At 43.4% G+C, this 23,796-nt stretch overlaps 1 protein-coding gene across 2 annotated transcripts; it reads right to left on the bottom strand.

Moving 5' to 3' along the window:
• Positions 1–884: 884 nt before the first annotated feature.
• Positions 885–23,443, bottom strand: LOC127661656 (uncharacterized). Of its 2 annotated transcripts, XM_052152472.1 has the most exons (9): positions 23,213–23,443; positions 12,404–12,721; positions 11,304–11,642; positions 11,078–11,203; positions 9,304–9,615; positions 7,575–7,889; positions 7,139–7,435; positions 4,621–4,935; positions 885–3,372 (listed from the first exon to the last, which is right to left on the bottom strand). In XM_052152472.1, exons 1-9 carry the CDS (start codon positions 23,256–23,258, stop codon positions 3,221–3,223), a joined length of 2,220 nt encoding a protein of 739 aa, XP_052008432.1. In that variant the 5' UTR covers positions 23,259–23,443; the 3' UTR covers positions 885–3,220. The 2 variants fall into 2 exon arrangements, with proteins under 2 accessions (XP_052008432.1, XP_052008440.1); XM_052152480.1 differs by lacking the exon at positions 11,078–11,203.
• Positions 23,444–23,796: the final 353 nt, after the last annotated feature.

A 23,796-nucleotide genomic window follows, 5' to 3' on the forward strand; every position in this document is an offset into this window, starting at 1 on the left:
CATATAGCATGATTGCGAGTGTGATATTGCTTATATACAAAGTTCAAAGAAGAAGTACGTTTTTAACTTAGTACGGTCATAAAAATGCATTTGGGCATGGAAACACACACACATACACACACACACACACACACACACACACACACACACACACACACATAATATAGAATACACAATATACAATAAAAATAGTTTATATAAAATATACAGTAGGTTGTATCTAACATGAACCTTTTATGATTTATGCAGTGAGTAATATTACTGTAGGGTTATTGTAGAGTTTCTAAAACCAAAACAAGTAGTTTTTAAGACTTTTTTAGGACCTCAACAAATAAAAGTATGCATGAAATTGCGGTTCCAGCATGGCACGGCAAGTCAAGTAAATGTTTTTATTGCACATTTCATACACAGTGGTAATTCAAAGAAATGATAAAGAAAAGAAAATATAAAATAAAGTCCATTAAATGTAAAATATAAAACATAAAAAAAGGAGAAACATAAATATTTGACCCAGAGTTCAGGGCACCCCTTATCTGAGTGTATTATTAAAGCGGCCTGTGGCCTTAACTGTGAAGATATACAACTGTGAATATTTATTTGGCAGTGTTTTGTTCAGCAATCCAGCAATAACAAAAGTTAAAATTCTTCAATGTCTCTGAGACGTTTATTATACAGAGTGTTTGTAAATCTGATCTTTTTAAGATGTTTAGCAGATGTAAGATACTTTCCAGATCTAAAACAGACGTCTCAGAGACATACGTGTGCTATCTGGGATCTATACAAGTGAGAATTAACCCAGATAGCACACGTATGTCTCTGAGACGTCTGTTTTAGATCTGGAAAGTATCTTACATCTGCTAAACATCTTAAAAAGATCAGATTTACAAACACTCTGTATAATAAACGTCTCAAAGACATCTGCTGAACGTCATATTGACATCAGAGACCAGACCTTTAACATACGTCATATAGACGTCAATATAGTCATATAGACAATGTAAAATAGACGTCTGCGTGATGTGTGTGTGCTATCAGGGTTGCGTTAGCAGCTTTTTGACAGTTGAAAACATTATTAACCTTTCTTCACTCTTTCTGCTGTATGCATGAGAGAAAGAACTCTGTGACCGTGAGAAAATGCACTTTTAAATACAGAAATAATGCAAAGCCGACTAACGACAGATACAAAATAACAACAATGGAAATTTTACTGATCATATCTATCCGAGTGACAGATAATGTGTATTCGCAGTGCAACCTCTGAAAGGAACGTGCATTCTGTACCATGTAGCGATGCTTTGCATAACCGTAACATAAACATTTTTGGCTATTGTTAAACAGCTGACTAGAGAAGTATAGTAACAAAATAAAAGTACTTAGTTACTGTACTTAAGTACAGTTTTTGAATATTTCTACTTTAATCAAGCCGAGTTTCACTTTTACTTCACAACATTTTAAAGAGAAAATGAACACTTTTACATTACTTTTGCAACTGAAAACCACAACAAAAACAACAGCTGCAAATATAAACTGCACACAGATTAGTGATGTGTCCTCCGATTGGTCAAATAATTGATTGAGATGAAACTTTTTTGAGTTTGATTCTTTTGAAATTGTCAAACTGGTTCAAAATACCGACTGAGTGATTCATTTAGCAAATCTTTTGATCAATTTGATTCTTTTGAATCAGTCAAAACAGTTCAAAAGGTGGACTGAACTAATCAATTAGCGAATTGTTTGTGTAATGTTTTGATCAATTGGATTCTTTTGAATCATTTAGAGAAATTATTTGTGATTGAATCATTTGAATCGAACCTTTTGATCAATTTGATTCTTTAGAATCAGTCAAAGATATATTCTCATACTTCTGATATTTAAATACATTTGATAATGCTTACTTTATTAATTTTACTTAAGTATTTTCCTCATGAGCTACTTTAACTTCTACTTGAGCCATTTTACATAAAGATATCTTTTACTTAAAAGGTGGACTCAGTAACTTCTCCCCATTAAAAAAGTTGAACTCGTAAAGACAAGAATTGTAATTTTTGTAATATATGTATAAATTCATGAGCACTCGCATTAAAATGAAGACTCCAGTCATATCAGTAACCTTATAAAGGCGGTTTTAGTCTACATGGAGAGGGTCCACACATGGGGGCGGCCATGTTGGAATCACATGACCAGCTGAATACAACTCGCTTAATGTCAGTAACCGTCCTGGGCTACATTTCCCGATAACGATTGATCTTTGCGGTTAAGACCGTTTTCTACGAGCGATTTTGCGAACGTTCGTTATATTTTATGTGCGTTTCCCAAAACTGCACTTAACATGAATGTGCAAGGATGCGCTTTAAGTGCTACTTAAGAGAGACGCTGTCCATAAACATAAAGTGCTGAAAAGTGACTGTATAGTGCTGCTCGTCATCTTCATTTTATTAGTGTGTAACTTTAAAAACTTTGTCATTTACCTATAAAAATATTTTCTTAAACTGTACAACATAATTGACTACATAATTGCATTTTGTTTTGCAATTGTTGTGTGCAGAACGATACATTTCTTTGCATTTTAATAGCACTCGTTAACCTACGAGCATTTAAGTACTACCGTACTTAAATTAAGACGCTTTTGGGAAATGGGCTGAAAAACTAAGATGAATCATAAGATGGATTCTACGATCTACTTAGGCTTACGATGCTTTTGGGAAGCCCTGATTTTTTACATTTGCACTCATTGATTAAAGTCATCAATGAGCTGAATGTGAATACTACATTTCTACAATGGCATCTGAAACTGAAACTAATGATTTTAAATGATGCTGCATCCAAGCCACTAGGTGTCAGTGTAAGTCCAAGACAACACAAAGACAATAGTTACAAAGTGCATGTTTAAATATTAGGATTGGGTACTTTATCCAACACTGCAGATGACAAATTAATTCAGGTATATAATTTAACGGGCATATCGATATCAGTATATGAATAAGCTAAACCTGGGTACATCGCACAAACTTTCTGGCCGATAAAGGTTTGAAACGTTGTCTTGTGAAAGCAAAACCTAACCAAGAAGAAAATGCAACATTGTAACAATTTTAGCCCAATTAATTCGGAACCAATCAAGCGAGCCACTTGTCTGAAAACACCATAAAACCAGATACTTTGTACTAGTGAGGTCTTCACAAATGGTGCATTTAGTGATTCACACTAGTGAGCGTGGTCCAACTCAAACAGGAGTCCCCAACAGCTCATTCTCTCCATCATCTACCCCATCATTAAACAAAGGATCTGACTCATTTGCTCCATCATAACCAAATACATTCAGTGGAAGCATGTTCATCATTGACGATTCATTCACACTGCCTGATCTGGAACGTCCTACAAAAATAAAACACAAAATCACAGACAGTAAAAAGACAACATGATGTCTGAAGCTACAGCTACACAAACCCAAAGACACAAAAGTTCTGTAGCGGGAGAACCGCTGCCAGGGCCAAGGGAGACCACTTCTGTTCCCCGAGAATGCGGTGGGGCGTTCCGTCTGCCTCTGATCCGCCCGAGGGGCACGGCTGTCGTCCGTTAGAGGGTGGAGGAGTGGCTGAGGACCAAGCAACGGCGTATCGGACAACCGGCGAGTAAGTGTTTTTCTCTCTCCTCTCTCCGCATTGGCCTTTTCCCTATATTTTATATTTCACAGTTTTTTTTGTTGGGGGATTACACGGTTTCAGGAAGTACCCCCTATTTTAATCATTATTGTTTCCCCTCCCCCTGTCCCCTCCCAGATTCAGGAAGGCGGGGATGACCGTAAGGCACACCCTCCCCCAGGGGGGTCCCCGGCCTGAGAGAACGAGGGAGCAATGTGACAGGGTGGAGGGCGGGGCCGGGATTTTACACACTCGGCCCCTTATCAGGATAATCTTTATCCCGAGAGGGATAAAGGCCGACTTCGGACGGTGGTGCGAGAGAGAGAGAGCGTTTACGAGCAGCAGTCCGTCATATGTGTGTGTTTGTGTCTTTTGTTTATCTTTTCATTAAACTATTATTTACTTTGTCAAGCCGGTTCTCGCCTCCTCCTTTCCATTAATCCCTTTACAGTAAAATATCACGCCCATTACGCCGATTTTGCGTTGCATGTAAACAGCTTAACCGGCATTCTTACCTGCTTATCCAATGTGCACACGTCTCGTGTGCATGACTTTTCATGCCTTTACGTCAAAAGTAGAGATTAACATGATTATTTCAAGTGTAATTATGGATTTCTTGCTTTGTCTGAATATTTTTTTTTTAAATAAGCTTTCTGGGAGTTATCAGCATGTTGGTGTGCATGTTAACGGGCTCATTGATTACTCATTTCAATGTCTCATTAAAAATGATTTAAATGTAGACATAAGTGTCCTCATATGAAAATGCTCTGCTAAACATCTCTAGTGTCTGAATGTTCGCAGACAGTTTGTCGTTGCTCAGCTGTTTTGAGCTCTTGAGTTTCGCTGTGAGTCTACGAGAGATACTAGGCGATGCTTTTGGGGAACGCACCATTACAAGAATGTAACATAAATCAGCATAATTTAATGCAAAGTACAGAGTACTTATTTGTATATGCATTGAAAACTAAATTGAGCAACTCACCACATATAATAACATTGAATCTCTTATGTATATTTGCTCTTCTGGTGTTGATCTTTAGGTCATATTCTCCAGAGTCGGTGATTCTGGTGTTTGTGATGGTGAGAGATCCAGTCTGTTCGTTCACCTTCAGTCTGCCTCTGAATCTCCCATCACGAGCATCCTCATGTAATGACATCTTTTTGTTCTCTTTGTTTTTGTCAGCTATGACAATGTCTTCAAATGTCCACACTATTTGAGCATCTTCTTGTATTTCAGTATCAGTGTTTAGATTGACAAAATGTCCCTCCATCTCTTTCTTTGTGATCACTTGTTCACCTGGAGGACAGTCACAGTTACTAAGACATAAAGTTATAAAACACTGTTATTAACAACAATAAACATTCAACCCGAAATCATTGATCCACGTTACTTAGTTTACGTATAAGCCACATTTTAAGTTGATAAAATCAAACAAGCACTAAACCTTAAATAAGTTCACTCTTTTTATTAGGGCTGTCAATCGATAAAAAACAACCATTTTAGTGTCACTTGGTATAAAAATGAATTTCAGGCTGTCATAACAACTCAGAATAATTAATAATATCAACGTAACTAACCTCTGACCATCGCTTTATGTCATCTACACACTCAGTTGAGGCACGTGTCAATAAAAAACGTTCATCTCAACTACTCAAGTTCATCAGTAAAACACTGGAGACCGGAAATTGAAAACAATCGAATCGCGGAAGTCTTCCGCGTTCAGGAAAACTGAGACAATAAGATAAGTTGCTGTTTTCTTTAAACATGATTAGAAGAGAGTGCAAAGACTACGCTTGCTTTAATTAAAGGGATCATGTCATCCTCTTTTATGTTAGTAAAGTTTTTAGCACCAAAAACAGTCATAATTAAGTAAAATATGGTCATTTTACACCCTGTCCCTGGCCCTCTGATGGAAAAGTTCTGTTTTTGGTTGTATTGCCCTTTAAAACTTCAATGTGAACGCCCACTGTTATGATGCAAATATCCTCCATCTACTAAAATTTGAAGAGAATGAACCAGATTCACAACAAAAACTATCCCTGCATCGAATAGTTCCCTACTATACAGTATGCAAAAACACAGTTTGCCATTGGAGTAGCATGTCTGAATCCAGAGTATTAGCGAGATATGGGGTCACAGGATTGAATCATAAACATAAATATTAAACAGTCATGACAGATTAAACATTCATTAATGAAACTGGTGACTCATGGTTTTGCGATCATGTATCATTTGCAATAACAGTTCCTTTGCAAAGTTGAATTCATATAGTGACTGGTTCACAAGCAATCCACGCTGATATGAGCCAAAAACATGGTGATCCTCGGTGAAAGCACCGCACACATATAGTGTAATCTACGGTGAGAGTGCTGCACATGCATCCTGCACTGACGTGATCAGGAATGGTTCAACTTTAGTCGCTCTTTTCTTCTTTGGGATGCTTCAACAAAGGCCAAAGCAGAAACGCTGGTTTTCACATCTTCCATGTTTGCATACACACCGGATGAGATGCGGTTCTCTCAACCAGCTCGGAGCCGAACAAGATGAGTTTGAATTAGTCGAACTTGTTCCGCACTTAAAAAGCGGCACACTATCTGCTCCAGGGGCGCCGTATCATGGCTGACCTGCACTCTGACCCCAGCTTAGCTGGGATATGTGAAAACAAACACATTTCACTGTATATATGCAAAAATGTATGTATAATGTGTGGCCAAAATAAAGGCTTCTGTAAAGGCTTCTGACATGCACCAAAAGGGTCAATGATGTCCATCTAGTGTGTTTACATTAACTCACAAATTAAAATAGCACAGCTGGGCCCAAGAATATGTTTACATTTTAAAGAGCTAGACACAGCGCAGCAGAATGAAACAGAATGCGTGTCTCATTTTAAGCGTATTAACTTGACACTGTATCTTTTAAAAGCAGCACGAAATGGTGATAACAGTCATAGACATCTGTCTAGTGCATGTTTTCATAGGAAAAATAATTCAAAGTCCAGATGGGCAAAAGTAGTACGTTTTCTTAGTAGGACCTAGGGTGTGATGGGGTAAAAGTAGGTGTTGATGTCTTGCTGTTTTGGCGGTCAAGCATTAAGGAGTACCCTATGTGATGTCAGAAATTGACAGAAGTAGAGAGCAAGACGTTTTTTCAGCTCGGTTTCAATAAATGCTTTTTATGCATCGAGGAGGACTTTTTTAATTCTGAAACTAACCGTATGTTTTTAAAGTGCAATCAGCACTTATATGCTAAAAGATCAAGGACAATTGTATTCCTCATGACATGACCCCCCTATAATATTGGTTGGTTGCTCAACCTCCTGAACAACCCCCCAGACATGGCCTAGAGCAGGACGTGCCACTCCAGTGGACAGACCAAATTTGGACATGTGAATAAAGATTTGTGGAATTGCATATGAGAAAAACACCACATTTAAATCTCTGATTAAGGTCATTATCTCAAAATAAGGTCATTATCACAATAAAACGTTTAATCTACTCACCAATGACAGTAACAATTATTCTCTTATATGTGATCTCGCTTATCTTCAGTTTATAAAGTCCGTTGTTTCTGGTTCTTGCGTCAGTGATGACGAGAGATCCAGCAGTCCGATCCAGCTGCAGTTTGTCTATGTATCTCCCATCATCTGATGAGATCTTTCCTTCTCTGATTTGAGCTATGAGAGTGTCTTCAAAATACACGTTCACATCATCACTCTGCACGCGAGTATCATCGGTGATTAGAGTGACAGATTCTCCATCCATCACTAAAACTGTCATTGCATCTGTATCAACACCAGCTAGAAGAGAGAAATATAGGAGACATGTTTGACGTTAGCACATGTGAATGTGTTCACTGCACCGAATACTGAACATGAGGAATATTTAAGTGCAAACAGAACATCAGATATGTCGCCAACATAGACTTGAGCTACTCACCATGGACAGTAACATCAAATCTCTGGTGTACAATTGCTCTTCTGCTGGTGATCAAAAGATCATACTCTCCAGAGTCGGTGATTCTGCTGTCAGTTATGATGAACGATCCAGTCTGTTGGTTTACCTGCAGCCTGCCTTTGAATCTCCCATTAAGAACATCATCTTTAAATGAGATGCTTTTGTCTGTTTTGTTTTTATTAGCTATGGTAGTGTTTTCAAATCTCCACATTATCTCAGCATCTTCCTTTATTTCAGTAAATGTGATTAGAGAGACTGGACATCCCTTCGTCACTTGCTTTCGGATCACTTCTTCATCTGGGGAACAAAAAGTCACAGTTAAGGCGGGTGCACACCGTAAGATTTCTAAATAGTCCTTTACGATTGGAGTCAGACTGTATGATATGAACGCATTGATATCGCCATGGCACACTGTGCGACGTTATGTCAGATAGCACGATGCACATCGTAGCCGACTGTGGTCCCAATCGTCCCGATCAGTGAACGTGACTCATGTTACGGGAGTGTTTGCGGAATAGTGGCGAAACGGCGAAAGTTTCCACCACGGAGGAGCATTTCGTCTCTCTCTGAAAGTCATGACATCAGCATTTCTGTTGCTCTAATTCCCCTCCATCACGAGCATCGGCTCACATTTACAAGTAAAATGGATTTAGTCAAATAGGCCTATAATAAGACCGCTCGAGCTCCCACATGCAAATATTCATTGAGGAAATAAAGAGAGTTGTGGCATGAACAATGACAAACTTCTTTGTTCACATTGGAGAAAACAAAAATAGTCATAGTGGGTTATAGTATAGATGACTGGGCACAAATGATGCGATGGTGCAAACACAGAGCAGGTTTCTTTCCATGTGAATTGGGGTGTTCAACGCTCATAATAATAGCAGTCACACTATACGGCTACAATGATACATTTCAGATACTGCCCAAACTTCGTCGGAGGCTGAAGATCATCGCAAAGGCTATTAATCAGACGTCTGTGAACATGTCACACTGAGTGTTGTAAGATTGCCGATTTTGCCCTGTGACGAGAGAAATCCTTTAGGATTCCTGAAATTCTTCTCCGACGGCAGAATCGTGGCCAAAATCGTACAGTGTGCACCTGCCTTAACTCAAACAAAAACACTGCCAGTAACATAAACCCTTTAAACGAGATCACTGGCCCTCGTGTCACTTGCAGTCAAATATCTACTATTTGGGCTTCTCCCTTAGAGATAGGGTGAGGAGCTCAGTCATCCGTGAGGAGTTCGGAGTAGAAAGGAGTCAGTTGAGGTGGTTTGGGCATCTGGTAAGGATGCCCCCTGGCCACCTCCCTAGGGAGTTGTTTCAGGCACGTCCAACTGGGAGGAGGCCTCGGGAAGACCCAGGATTATGTGGAGAGATTACATCTCCACACTGGCCTGGGAACGCCTCGGGGTCCCCCAGTCAGAGCTGGTTAATGTGGCTCGGGATAGGGAAGTTTGGGGCCCCCTGCTGGAGCAGCTGCCCCCGCGACCCGACTTCGGATGGATTTTATCAGTGATCTGCATCGCAGACTGAAAGTGAACTGTACTCAAACCACCTTAAAGGTTTGTTTTGTGCATTCACATTAAACTCACAATTCTGAAACAAATCAAGTGTGAAACCGTTTTAAATTTCATAGCATAAAATCTGTTAACAGAGCTCTGATCTAAATATGATCATCACTTGATGAAACAAGTTGATTACTCACCACTGACAGTAGCAAATAATCTCATGTATGCAATCTCTCTGCTGCTGCTGCTGATGATCTTAAGTTCATAAAGTCCAGTGTCTGTGCTTCTGCTGTCTGTTATGATGAGAAATCCCTTCTGATCCAGCTGCAGCCTGTCTCTGAATCTCTCATCAACCCCATCAGATGAGATCTCTCCTCTTCTGATTTTAGCTAAAAGAGCGACTCCAAAATACACATTTACATCATCTTTCCGTATATGAGCATCATCAGCGCTTAGAGTGACAGGTTCTCCCTTCATCATTAAAGTGGTCTTCAGTTCATCTGTATCACCTCCACATAGAATAGAGAAATATAGGAGAAAAATGTAGACGTTAGAACAGGTGAATGTGCACTGAATGCATTAAATCCTGAGCATAAGGTATATTTAACTGAAAACCATGATACGTAGAATTACAACAGTTGAAACCAAACATATTTTAATCAGAGAAACTGCTGTGAAGTGTGGCCAACAGCTGAGAAACTTCCTGAAAGACTTTTTTGTTTCATTTGTAGCTAACGAGAGGAACGTCAGCACCTCGTTTCTTGACCATGGCATGGTTTACATCATAGGGAAAAGTAAATTTTTTTTTAAAGTGACTGTAGAACCATCAAGGAAAAGTGGAAGTGGTTCGACCAAATGGACGCTATCTAAACCGGCGAGCAATGGGGGGAGAGTGTCCTGGACTCGGCTGGAGTCCACGATGGAGGATGGTACGTTTTGTTACGTTAACTCGATACTCTGCTTGAAAGCTTCACTTTATTTAGTTGAGCAGCTACTGGAAAGCTTCTAAAACAACCAGGCCAATTTAACTGTTACACTTGTGTAAAATCACCATGCAGCAACTGCTTTATGCAGCACAATGAGCTAGTAGCTAACAGCTAGTGGTCGTGCTATTGTTTTGTGTCAATTTAAGATGATGTCATAGCAGTAGAGGCGGCGAAACTATGACGATAAGTCTATAATCCCACCCACTTTGAGGTGGCACTAAACAGCAGTGGAAAAGCAAGCTCAGAAAAGTAAAGCGAGTCGAGTCGAACCGTAACATGCAGTGGAAAAGTGCCATATGTGGCTGTCGAGAGGGAGGTCCTAGTGATCAAGTGGGCAGTCCTGGAGTTGTGGTATTACTTTCTGGGATGGATTTTCACCCTAATAACTGACTATCCACCTTTCTAATGGATGGTCCAGGCCAAAGATGTATTCTTTGCACTCCAGAACTTCCAATTCTCCATAAAATATCAAGCCAGGAGAGCCAACAGAAACGCAGATGGCCTCTCCCACATGTTTCACAATAGGCCAGGTTCTAAAGAGTGAAAATCCCTCCCCCCTCCCTCCATCCATCCACTCATACCCTGGTCTTCCCACAGTGCCAGAGTGATGCTTAGTGGGGGAGAAATGTGGCGAGCTAGCCATATGCTTGTCATAGTTGCTCTTGGCAACCGTAATCAGGCAATTCCAATCCAGTGGAGACACTGAGTTGGCAGCACCTAAAGTCAATTACCCTCAACTATTTAAAGATAATTGCAATTAAGCAAAATGGCCAAAGTTGAGGAACTCTAATTGTACCAATTACATATACAGTAGCTTTATGGACTCCTCTGGCAGAAGAACACAACATGAATAAACACTACAGAAATGTGAATTTTGAAAATTCTCCCATGCACAGACAGCAATACAGTTTATTAATGCCATATACTGTAGCATGACATAGCATATTAGCTTTCTCTTGTCTTATCAGCTTTAGGTAATTCTTACTTATTTGTGTCTTTAGTTGAGAGATCCTGTGCCGATAATAAATAACAATAGCAGTTGCAGCTGCAGCTGTTACCAACAGTACAACAACACATATTCCTGCTACAGCACCTGAAGACAGACCCGCCTCTGTAACGTAAAGAGTTTTCATTAATGGAAATAACAGGATCCTTCGATATTTACAGGCTGAAATGTGAAAGTGGGTCTAATATTGAAAACAGCTACTCACCACTGACAGAAACACTGAATCTCCTGTGTTTTGTCCCTCTGTTATTGTAGATCTGTAGTTGATAGAGTCCAGTGTCTGTGGTCCTAGTGTTTGTGATGGTGAGAGATCCAGTCTGATCCAGCTGTAGTCTGCCATTGAATCTCCCACCCATACCGTCATATGAGATATTACGGTCCTCTATATCCCATTTAGCTATGAGATGGCCTTCAGGTCCAAACCTCCACAGTATCAGCTCATCTCCGTGCGATTTAAAATCTGTGCTTAAAGTGGTAGAATCTCCAGCCGTCACTGGCACAGTCTTCAAGTCTTCTGTCTGTCCACGAGATACACGTGGAGAATCTACAAGAACAATTACACACACAGGTTAAGTTTAATATACACTGATAGGCTTTGTTCGCATTGCAAGGGGAGGATCTTCGATCTCAAAATATTGGATCAGCGATGGGCAAACTTGAAGGTCACGAGGGCCGACATTTTTCTCATTTTTACCGGGAGACCAGAATACAAATCTGCATTGTCCATCCCCTTACTCAATTCCCTCATTGGGTAATGTATGCACTACAAATGATATGTGCTTTTAAAGATCTTATTAACTATTTTAAAATTAGGGCTGTTGATTTAACCCATTCATTCAGTACGAGTAATTATATAAAAAAGAACTGGCATGTCTTAAGGTCAATATTAGGTCAAAAATGGCAATAAAAGAAACAGCTTTCTCTAGAAACTCATCAGTCAATCATTGTTTTGAGGAAGGAAGGATATACAATGCTTGAAATTGCCAAAAAACTGAAGATTTCATACAAAGGTGTAACTATAGTCTTCAAGACAAAGCACAACTGGCTCTAACAAGGACAGAAAGAGATGTGGAAGACCAGATGTGCAACTAAACAAGAGGAGAAGTACATCAGAGTCTCTAGTTTGAGAAATAGATGCCTCACATGTCCTCCGCTGACAGCTTCATTGAATTCTACCCGCTCAACACCAGTTTCATGTACAACAGTAAAGAGAAGACTCAGGAGGTCTTATGGGAAGAATTGCAAAGAAAAAGCCACTTTTAGGTTCGAGTGGGCAAAGAAACACAGACATTGGACATTACTCACCATGGACAGTAATAGTAAATGTCAGGTAGGTAGTGGTTTTGCTGCTGATTATCTCTACTTTATATTGACCGGCATGTTTGATTCTGATGTTCCTGATGGTGAGAGATCCTGTCTGATCCAGTTGCACTCGGTCTCTGAATATCTTATCATCCCCATATGAAACTTTATTGTCATCTCCATCTATTCGAGCTATAAAAAAGCGTTGAGGTGCAAACCATTGAATCAGAATATACTGTATTTCAGAATAATCAATGTTTAGAGTGACAGAATCTCCCTCTATTACGGTCTTCATTACATCCGTCTCAATGGCAAACACACCTGAAGAAGAAAGAGGAATATCTGATTACATTTTGTCAGTCCACAGATTTAACTGAGATCATGTGTCCAGTGTAATAAACCTCACAATACAGTCCTAAATGTATTTCTACACTATGTTTGCTGGTATTTTGTACTTGAAGCCATTAGGATCCTCATGACCAATCACAGCGTGCTGGAGAAAGTGTTTGTTTTCAAAATAAGTTTGTTTTTAGTTATTTGATGCTATATAAACGGTGCTGTGACATCATGATTGACAGCTGTGATTGACAGGTTCTCTGAGCGAAGTAGTCACTGAAGCACCAACTTACTTTTTTCCGGGATCTTCGGAGGACTGAGGAGATTGGAGCTTTAACTTTTAATATCTAAATTTCTATAATTAATTATTTCACACCATCATAAGTCAAAAGTCAAAAGTGCGGGGGCGTGTGCTTGCGATTGATTCAGCGAGAGTGAGGGCAGGGCCTTGATTTCGCGGCTTTACTTCCTGCGCAGGTCTGGTCCCGAAATCGCAACTGCGCAGACTCAAGTCCCAAGATGTCAGCGCCATATCGGGACACTGGCGGCTTCAGTTCTCACCAATGGAAAAGAGCGAAGGGGCGTCGTCCATCTTTTTTTACAGTCTATGCTCCTGACTGATTAGGTATTTCTGGGATTTTCACGCACAACAGTCTCTAGAATTTACTCAGAATGGCGCCAAAAACAAAAAACATCCAGTGAGCATCAGTTCTGTGTATGGAAACAGCTTGTTGATGATAGAGGTCAACGGTGAATGGCCAGAAGGGTTCAAACCGACAAAGTCTACAGTAACTCAGATAACCACTCTGTACAATTGTGGTGAGAAGAACATACCCAGCCGGCACACGACCGACCTTCAACGTTGAAATATGGTTGAAATAATGTCAGTTGTTGTTTCAACGTTGAAACAACATTGATATAACGTTTAATGCTAAATGGTTGAAAACCAACCGGTACATGACCAACCTTCAACGCTGGAATATGGTTGAAATAATGACAGTTGTTGTTTCAATGTTGAAACTACGTTGAAATAATGTTTAATGCTAAATGGTTGAAAAAGGGTAAAAAAAACACTTATAAATCAACTTTGATTTTTTTTTACAAGATCTATATGTTGACTCAATTAATGTATGTACAGAATAAATAATTTCTGCCTTTTAAATTATTATTAAGATCATTATTATTATTTTATTATCATTTTACATTTTTATCATGAACCTTCTGATATAAATGTTATAAAACATTGCGCTGCTTTACCACACTGAAACAATTCCTATTGGTTATTTAACCTTATTTGCTTTGATCATGATTGGTTAATCTGTCTGTCATTCATGAAACTGGCCAATGAAACTGTGCGCGCCATTTTAAGTTTGAAAATATGACCGTTATCCTAACCGTCTTTCAGATCGCGAGACTGGCCAATGGAAGGGCACGAAAGAAAGTGGTCTGGCGAGGGCGCGGGATCAAAAAGGTAAGTCTGATTTCACAAATATACGCAAGGTCATGAGTTAAACGCATTATGTCAGTGCTTGGAGAATTGTAAATGCACAGTTTGTTGAATGAATTTACTAACTTGATATTCAGGGAATGCTTTTCCACATTTGTGTCGCGGAGGCCTAAGTTACTTTTACAGATGTCGATTGAGGCCTAACGTTACTCGTGCCGCTTCAGTGTCGTTTTGTGCTTTGCGGTTGCTACGTCGATTTTCAGGGAGAAGACATTATACGTGTGCACACAGATAAAAAATTTCAGGAAACAAAAGTGTAACGTTCGATAAGCTAATTTTTCCGTTTAACAGTCGTCGTCATTACTGTCCATTCACGGTAATATCGCGATATTCGAAGCGAGACTGGCAAAGGGAAAGAGCATGAAAGAGATGGGCGATATGGAAAACAATATCCAATCGAGTTTATTTTTTATTTTTTATTTAGGCAACACTGGTAATATAATGAAACGCTTATTAACGCAGTACAGCATCTACCAATGCATTGTATTTACTATGTCAGTTTTTTATAATTATTCTTACAGACAATTTTTGTTATTATTTTTATTAAGCATATTTGACAAGCCGCGACCCTGTACACAGGATAAGCGGTTGACGATGGACGGATGGATATTTGACAAGACTTGGAGGAGTTGATGACATCGACATGGTGAAAAAAACAATGTCTGCGTAAGTAGCCTACTTTTCTTTCCAGTCATTACATTAATTCGTCACCTTGGGATTATAAGGTTCTATCAGTTTTTTGTTGTTTTTTTTCCCCTCATTTTGAGTTATGGAAGGTGTGTTAAGTGAGACTAGTAAGAGGTCCTGACTCTCTGTGGTCATTAAAAATCCCAGGATGCCTTTTGAAAATTAGCAGGGGTATTACCCCAGCATCCTGGCCAAATCTACCCAATGGCCTCTTGTTAATCATGGTCTCCTAAACATCCCCATATGCCAATTGGCTGCTTCACTCTATCTATATACCAACAATTACCTGGTGGGTGTTTTGGCTCAATAGGACGCTGCACATCAGTGGTGTTTTTTATTTTATTTTTTACATTTTAGGACTTGTTTTTTTAGAAAACAAAAATGGTCTGTCCATTAATCAGTATGGACTGCAATAACTTTGAAGCTCATTATCTCAAAATGGCTCAATGCAAATATAACCTTGTAATTCCAAGGTGATGATTTGTCAAATATAATCGGCCACATGAAATCATATTTTACTATACTGATCTTTTTAACATTTGATTGGCTTGCATCTTTTTTCTTGGATGATTTTCTAATGTGATAATTCTTGATTTACAAGAAATGCTTTGTTTTTAAAGGACATCAATGCACTGAGAACAGGAAATATTTAAATCTGAAAGTGTACAGCTCTAGATAAATGGTTACACAAAGGAAAGCATTGAGACAACCAAATATTTTGAAGGATATACTAAAGAACACTTGATTTTACTTAAAGGGGACATAACAGTTTCACCCAATCTCATATTGATCTTGAGTATTATAGAGTAGTAGAGCATCGTTTGTAGCACTAAAGAGATTTAGTTTTAATATATTTGTAAAAGAAAGACACAGCTTTCTTAGTCTCTCCAAAAACAGCTGAGGTCCTGGAGGGGTGCCATGAGTGGAGCTAAAGAGTGACGAGCCAATGAAACGCAGACGTTTGACGCCATTTTACTTAGCATCTGCAGTTCTGAATCATGACATGGATCTTTTATAGCTGGGATGGCTCCATTTTTCAGTATCAAATGATGTGCAAATCCAGCACTGAACTGGGCCTTGTTGATAAAATGTTTGTCAAAAAACACACTTGCAAAACTCCGTAGCACCCTCTTTAAACACTTTTCTAGACCCCTTCAAAAAGACAGCAGCTTTGTCATAGCACTACCGACTGAATTAGCCTGTGGTTTAAAATATGCAAGTGGAGCTAGGTGAAACTGGTAGTGGTGTAATTTTTAAACTTTTTCTTTAGAAAATGAAGCATCTCATCCCTGCACTGCAGATTTATGAACATCTAATTGTTAGAATGTTCTTTTTCTTTTTATGCCGTCCAATTGCAAATCATGTACAGCAAGTTTTAGTAGTTGCTGAAAATACTAAATATGCACCGAAAACGTATCGGTTACCTACGTAACCTCGGTTCTCTCTAGATGAGGGAACGAGTATTGCGTAAGCTAGCTTACGCTACGGGAAAGATTCATCTTTTCTGAGATATTGAAGCCAAAAAATTATCCTTAATTTTTGTATCCATTGTCAACGCAGTGCGGCAGCTGCAGACCTTGAGCGGGCTAGCTAGCGAGCTCATAGGTTGCTCTGCGGCAACTGCTGCAGCCTATAGACGAGCTTGGGCGAACTCGCATCCAATGAGAGGCGTCCGCGCGCTCACTGCATCAAAGCCCGCCAAAAGGGCGTGACTAGAGTGCATATAAGCGTAGTTCGTAGGCTGGAACCCTGGTTTTCATTGACTGAAGCGAAAAGTCGCCGTGGCGCTGAAGCACGGCCGGCTACGCTAATACTCGTTCCCTCATCTAGAGAGAACCGAGGTTACGTAGGTAACCGATACGTTCTCTTACGAGAGGTTCTCTCAGTATATGCAAGCTAGCTTACGCTCACGGGAACCCATTGTCAACGCCGTCGCGCCAAGCATCCACTGTATAAGCCCCAGGGAATTAAGGGGGACCCGGGGAGCCCTTATGAGTGGGGAAATAATATTTGGCCGGCAAGAATGCGGGTCATTGATTGTGTAATACATAAGCACATAGTAGGACGGGAACGACAGAGCGGCGGTGCCGGTCTGTGTGGAATGTGTCCCATCAGTGCAGCTCACCAGGGGAGCTGTAGCGTATTAAACCGCTAGTAGTTTTGCCTGCAGAGCGGGCACTTCCATATTGTAAAATCTGACAAAGGTGGAGGGGAAGTCCATCCCGCTGCCACACATATGTCGTGAATGGAAATTCCGCTGGACCATGCCCACGAGGATGCCATGCCTCTAGTGGAGTGAGCCCTAATGCCCAACGGGCATGGCAGGTCTTTTGACGCGTATGCAGCAGCAATAGCGTCCACTATCCATCTAGATAGTGTCTGTTTCGGCGGCGAGACCTTTGGTGCGCCCTCGAACGAAACGAAAAGCTGCTCGGAGCGTCTGAAAGCAGCGGAGCGTGCAGTATACAATCTCAGTGCTCTGACCGGGCAAAGGAGATTGGCGTCGCGTTCAGCTATCCGGTGCTGGCAGCGCCGATAGGGAAATGACCTGTGCTCTGAAAGGAGTACCGATCACCTTGGGAACATAGCCGTGTCTAGGCTTTAAAATGACCTTGGAGTCACTTGGTCCAAACTCAAGACACGCAGCGCTGACAGACAGCGCGTGAAGGTCTCCCACACGTTTGACTGATGACAGGGCAGTCAGAAAAGCGGTTTTGAGTGAAAGGTATTTCAAATCCACGGATTGAAGTGGTTCGAAAGGGGGCTTTCATAGTTTCGAGAACTATAGAAAGATCCCAGATAGGAACCGATGGGAGCGCGGGGGTTCATCCTTCTAGCTCCCCTGAGGAAGCGGATGACCAGCTCGTTTTACCCCATGACTGGCTGTGCAGGGGTTCAGCGAACGCCGCAACGGCCGCCACATACACTTTGAGCGTGGATGGGGATCTGCCCTCATCCAGCAGCTCTTGTAGAAATACTGAGCAGCGACGACACCCCACATGTCCGTGGGTCCAGGTCTCTGTCGGTGCACCATTTTGAGAACACAGACCATTTTGACGCATAGAGTCTTCTCGTGGAAGGGGCTCTAGCGTGTATGATGGTGTTTATTACTCCTTCTGGCAGAGCGACGGGTAGTCGTTGATCACCCACGCATGCAGCCCAGCGCTCTGGGTGGGGATGCCAGATTGTGCCGCGAGCTTGAGAGAGGAGATCTGCTCTCACTGGGATGGGCCACGGCGCTGTCAGTGACAGCTGCGTAAGCTCCGGGAACCATGTCTGATTCTCCCAACGCGGGGCTATGAGGAGCACCGAGTGACGCGTTTCCCTGATCCTCTGCATTACCTGTGGCAATAGCGAGACGGGAGGGAAGGCGTAAGCGGGCATCTGGGCCAGTCCTGGGCCAGCGCGTCCTCGCTTCGAGAAAAATACTGGGCAGTGAGAGTTCTCTTTGGACGCTAAAGAGGTCTATCTCTGCTCTGCCGAATAGGTGCCATAACGTCTGGACTGTTTGAGCGTGCAGGGACCATTCCCCTGGGGAATATTGTCTCTGGACAGTCTGTCCGGGCCGTCGTTCAGGTGGCCTGGCACGCGCGTCGCCCTCAGCGGCGCAGGTGGCACTGGGACCAACTCAGTATGCGTTTTGTCAGATGGAAGAGGTTCCTGGATCTGACACCGCCCTGACGGTTTAGGTAGGATACCACAGATCTGTTGTCCGAACGGACCAGGACGTGGTGACCCTGAATGACCGGGAGAAAGCGCACGAGCGCGTACTCGACCGCTATCATTTCCAGACAATTTATGTGAAGGAGCTTTTCCTGAACTGACCATAGGCCGAAAACCGGAGAGCCCTCGCGAGACCGCGCCCAACCCGTGTTGGACGCGTCTGTCGAGATGACTTTTCGGCGAGATACAGCTCCCATTGTCACTCCCCGCTGATACCATTCGGCCACTGTCCAGGGCTGCAGAGCTGATATGCAGGTCTGAGTCACCTTGATGGGCTGGCGGCCTGTGGCCCAAGCCCGGCGAGACGCGCTGGTGTTTAGCCAATGCTGAAGCGGCGCATGTGCAGTAAACCCAGCTGAAGTACTGCTGCGGCTGAGGCCATGTAACCTAGCACTCTCTGGAATTTCTTCAGAGGCGTGAGGCTGTTCATCTGAAAAGATGCGGCTAGTCGCTGAACACGGCGTGCGCGCTGTGTAGATAAGCGAGCCGTCATTGCCACGGAGTCTAGTTCTATTCCCAGGAAGGAAATGGTCTGACTGGGCTGTAGTGAGCTCTTGGTCCAATTGACTGCAAGACCCAAACTGTTCAGATGGCTGAGGAGAACTGCTCTGTGAGACAGAAGCTCCATATGTGACTGAGCCATAATCAGCCAGTCGTCCAAATAGTTCAGAATTCGCAAACCCTGACTCCGCAGGGGTGCGAGCGCCGCATCCATGCACTTCGTGAAAGTACGGGGTGCTAAGGACAGGCCGAACGGAAGGACGGTGTATTGATAAACCTGGCCGTCGAAGGCGAATCTCAAGAATGGCCTGTGACGGGATTTATCTGAATCTGAAAGTATGCATCTTTCAGATCGAGAGAAATAAACCAGTCCCCTGGCGCACATGCGCGAGGAGTTTCCTGATTGTAAGCATTTTGAACGGTCTTTTTGCAAGCACCTTGTTCAAAACCCTGAGATCTAATATGGGTCTGAGGCCGCCGTCTTTCTTGGGAACAAGAAAATAACGGCTGTAAAGCCCCGACTCGCTCAGAGAGGGTGGCACTTTTTCTATGGCCCTTTTGCACAGAAGGCTTGCTATTTCTGAACGAAGCATGCACGCTGCTTCCGTGTTCACAGTGGTTTCGAGCCAGCTCTGAAGCGAGGGGCGGCGATCGAACTGTAGCAAATAGCCCTGTTGTATTGTGCTTAACACCCACTTGGATATCCCTGGAATAGCTTCCCACGCTTTGAAGCGTAACGCTAGAGGGTGAATGGCCAATTCGCTCTGATTGCCGCACACAGAGCTGAACAAAATGTGTGAGCGTGCTTAGTGTGTTCATGCATGATTGCTCGCAGACAGCATGAACAGGCTGTTTTGTGAGTGACTTCCGATTGGAATGAATGGGGAAAGAGTCACATCTGTTACGTGATGCGCAAGCATAGTCATGGGCACGGGACTTACACACAGAGGAATGGTTGCTGGCCGTGTAACAGAGCGGGCAAAGAATGGGCGCGTGCACGCATTTGTGGGCGCATTTATTGACTCTAGCGCTCGAGCGGTTCGTAACCGCTTTATGTGAGCGTGCTCTGGTGGGGACACGAGACATGCAGTGCTTGTGTGCAGAAGTGAACACTGGATTGTGGGCACATTTTCTACACATAGGGCTGGTCGTGTGACAGAGCGGGCAGAGAATGGGCGTGCGCACGCATTTGTGGGCGCCTTCATTGACTCTGACGCTCGAGCGGTTCGTGAATCGCTTTATGAGAGCGTGCTCTGATAGGGGCACGGGATGTGTTATGCTTGTGTGTAGGGGCGAACACTGGGTTGTGGGCACTTTTTCTACACATAAGACATGTTTGCTCTTTACAAGATTTCTTTGGGTCGCCGTGAAAACGGCGTTTGAGTGCAGGCAAGCAGGCAGTGTCACCGGCTTGTTGGCTGCTAAATTCACCACTGTAGTAGCCTGAGAGAAGGGGACTGACAGGGGGTAAAGCTTTGACAGTGGTCCGGCCGCGGCGGACTGAGCCGTCGCTTGTTCAACACAGTTAGGAAGACTTCGGCTGCTCGGGTTTCAGCGCTACCTTAGATCGAGGCCCGCGGGGAGGCGGTCTGCGGCGGCTGTCTGAGCGCGATCGAGGGCGGCCGCCCTGTCGACGCTGAGAAGTCTGGAGATTGTTGAACTGGGCGCTGTGAAGAGGCTCGTGCAGGAGGCTGATCACGTGAGCGGCCTGCAGAGGAGCTAGCGCGACGCGGCAGGAAGAGGTTCATGGCTTGGGTGGCTTTCTGGACTTCTGAGAAGCGGTCAACAATGCCACTCACCACGGAGCCGAAGAGACCGGTTGGAGAGAGCGGTGCGTTGAGGAACGTGGAGCGCTCTGCTTCTCCCATGTCGGCTAGTGTTAGCCATAAGTGTCTCTCGGTCACAGTCAGCGAGGCCATGCACTTCCCTAGAGCTTGGGCTGCAGCTTTGGTAGCCGAAGGGCGAGGTCTGTCGCGCTCGTAGATCAGTAACAGCCTCTGGGTGCCTGCCTTTCTCATCCCACTCCCGAAGAAGGTCTGCTTGTAGGATCTGTAAAACGGCCATTGAGTGCAGAGCAGATGCGGCTTGGCCGGCGGCGGAATAGGCGTGGCCAACATAGGCGGAAGTCGCTCTGCAGGCCTTAGACGGGAGCACAGGCTTGGAACGCCATCTCGCGGAGGGCGGACAAAGGTGTGCTGCTACCGAGTCCTCGACCGGGGGATGGAGGAGTAGCCTCTTCAGTGGCGCCGCCCACCGACGCGAGAGAGGTGGAGACGTGTGAACGGGTCCTGGCTGAAAACGGAGCGTTCCACGACTTTGCAAGCTCCGTATGTAATTCCAGCAGGAAGGGAGCGGCCCGGCCGCGGGTGTAGAGCGGCGATGGCTTTGAAGAAAGCAGCCGTCGAGTCTGTTGGGTGCCTGCTCAGGGGCGGTGACCACTCGAGCCCGAGGCGGTCGACGGCCTGTGTGAGGAGGCGTGTTAACTCCCTTCGACTCGGCGCGGGTCCTGCTGGATTCCTGGGCTGAGGAGGAGGCTTGGGAGCCTGTCCACTCCTCGCTGTCCGAAGCCATGATGGAACAGCAGCCCTTATCCTCCGCTTCGTCATCCGAGATGGCAGCAGTGCGGCCGCCGGCAGCAACTGCGCGTCCCGAGGGGCGGGGAGGGTGAAAGCGATGCTCGAGGGAGAGGCTCCGGCGAGGCAGTCGCTTCAACCACAGTTTCCGGCAGCCTTTGTGAGCGGCGCTTCTTCCTGCGCGGCTGAGGGTAAGGCGGCGCTGGCGGTTTCTGCTTTGATCGCTCGAGTCGAGCCCGCAGGGTCGACATCGGTAGCTCCTCGCAGAAATCGCATCCGCCCTCAGTGAGGGCGAGCTCTGCGTGCCCCAGTCCCAGGCAGAGAGCGCAGATGATGTGGCGGTCTCCTGTGCTGAGAAGGGCGCGACATGAGGCGCAAGTGGAGCGAGGCATCTTGAAAAGACGCTCGTACTCTTTTGTGAATAGTTCGTGAGAACTAGCTTGCTTAATAAAAGGATACGTCGTCGGATGGCGTAGCTCGCAGGATGGCTGAAGGTGGCTGAGACGGCCGGCTTCTTCTAGCGCTGTCCACGCTTGCTAGATGCCCCTCAAACGGCGACGCGCTTCCAGGTCAGCGATCGCGGAGAGCTTCGCTGAAGAGATGAAAATCAGGGTTCCAGCCTACGAACTACGCTTATATGCACTCTAGTCACGCCCTTTTTGGCGGGCTTTGATGCAGTGAGCGCACGGACGCCTCTCATTGGATGCGAGTTCGCCCAAGCTCATCTATAGGCTGCAGCAGTTGCCGCAGAGCAACCTATGAGCTCGCTAGCTAGCCCGCTCAAGGTCTGCAGCTGCCGCACTGCGTTGACAATGGATACAAAAATTAAGGATAATTTTTTGGCTTCAATATCTCAGAAAAGATGAATCTTTCCCGTAGCGTAAGCTAGCTTACGCAATACGAGAGAACCTCTCGTAAGAGAATCATAGTTTACTTTTCAGTGTTGACGTTTAGGGAGGCTACGCCGGGTACAGGGTTACAATATCAACGTTGATTCAATTTGCAAAATCGAAAGGTAATTCAACGTCGACAGAAGACCATAACCCGAAAGGTAAGAGTGAAACGACGTCGCGATTTCTACGGTGAATCAACGTTGATCCGTTTTGCAAAATCGAAAGGTAATTCACCGTTGATTCAACCATGGTACCTGACGTTGTTTCAACGGTGAATCAACGTTGAAATGCCGGCTGGGTATTGTCAGAATGCGGGTTAGCACTAAAATAAAAACGCTTCACCACTTCATACGTGGTTCATTAAAACATGACAATGTATTTTTATACACACATCTTAAATTTAAAACACTGAATGGAGCAGCAGGTCAATAACCATCATAACAAAACATGCATGTGATATTGAAAGCTCATTTTACAAATAAATAAATGATTTTCAGAGCGCTCATAATAGTTATTAAATATGACGTGTGATTAATCATTGTCTTAGTTTGTGTAAAGTGAAACAGAAAGTACTTGATTAAAGATCACTTACCATCCAAAAATACTGAGAAAAAGCAGGGTAAAATAAGGCTGTACATTGTGCTGCTGTAGAGCTGAATAAAACGAAACGATCAATGGAGATTGTTCATATTAATCTGCTGTTCAGTCCATTAAGCGTTTGCAGGAGAAACATTGACTACAGAGAGAGACCGACTGAGAGTTACTGGAGGATGATTACTTCTGTGTCGCTAAAAATGATCCAGTAAATATGGATTGACGAGTGTTGTCCAAATCAATAAACAACACAGCAATAACCGCGCGTTCACACCAGAAGCGGCGAGAGCGTCGCTCTGGCTGTCCTGCCCTCAACGCTTTTTTTTATTTTTTTTACGTCATTTACGCCAAAAAAAGGATACAAATCACAAGTGACTCATCAAAATATACATAACGATTTTCAAACATAATATGTAAACAAAATACAAGAGTTTTGCCAGGGGAAGCTTATAGGTCATTATAACGAAAAGGAGAACCATGTTGACAGTTTTAACCGCCTTTTTGTTGTTGGAGCCAGAAATCAAATTAATATAATGTACAACTTCATGGAGAAAAAGTTCAAAATTAGTTTTTTTAGTGCTG

Source organism: Xyrauchen texanus, chromosome 2, assembly GCF_025860055.1.
Source record: "Xyrauchen texanus isolate HMW12.3.18 chromosome 2, RBS_HiC_50CHRs, whole genome shotgun sequence".
In the NCBI taxonomy this organism is placed as follows: Eukaryota; Metazoa; Chordata; class Actinopteri; order Cypriniformes; family Catostomidae; genus Xyrauchen; species Xyrauchen texanus.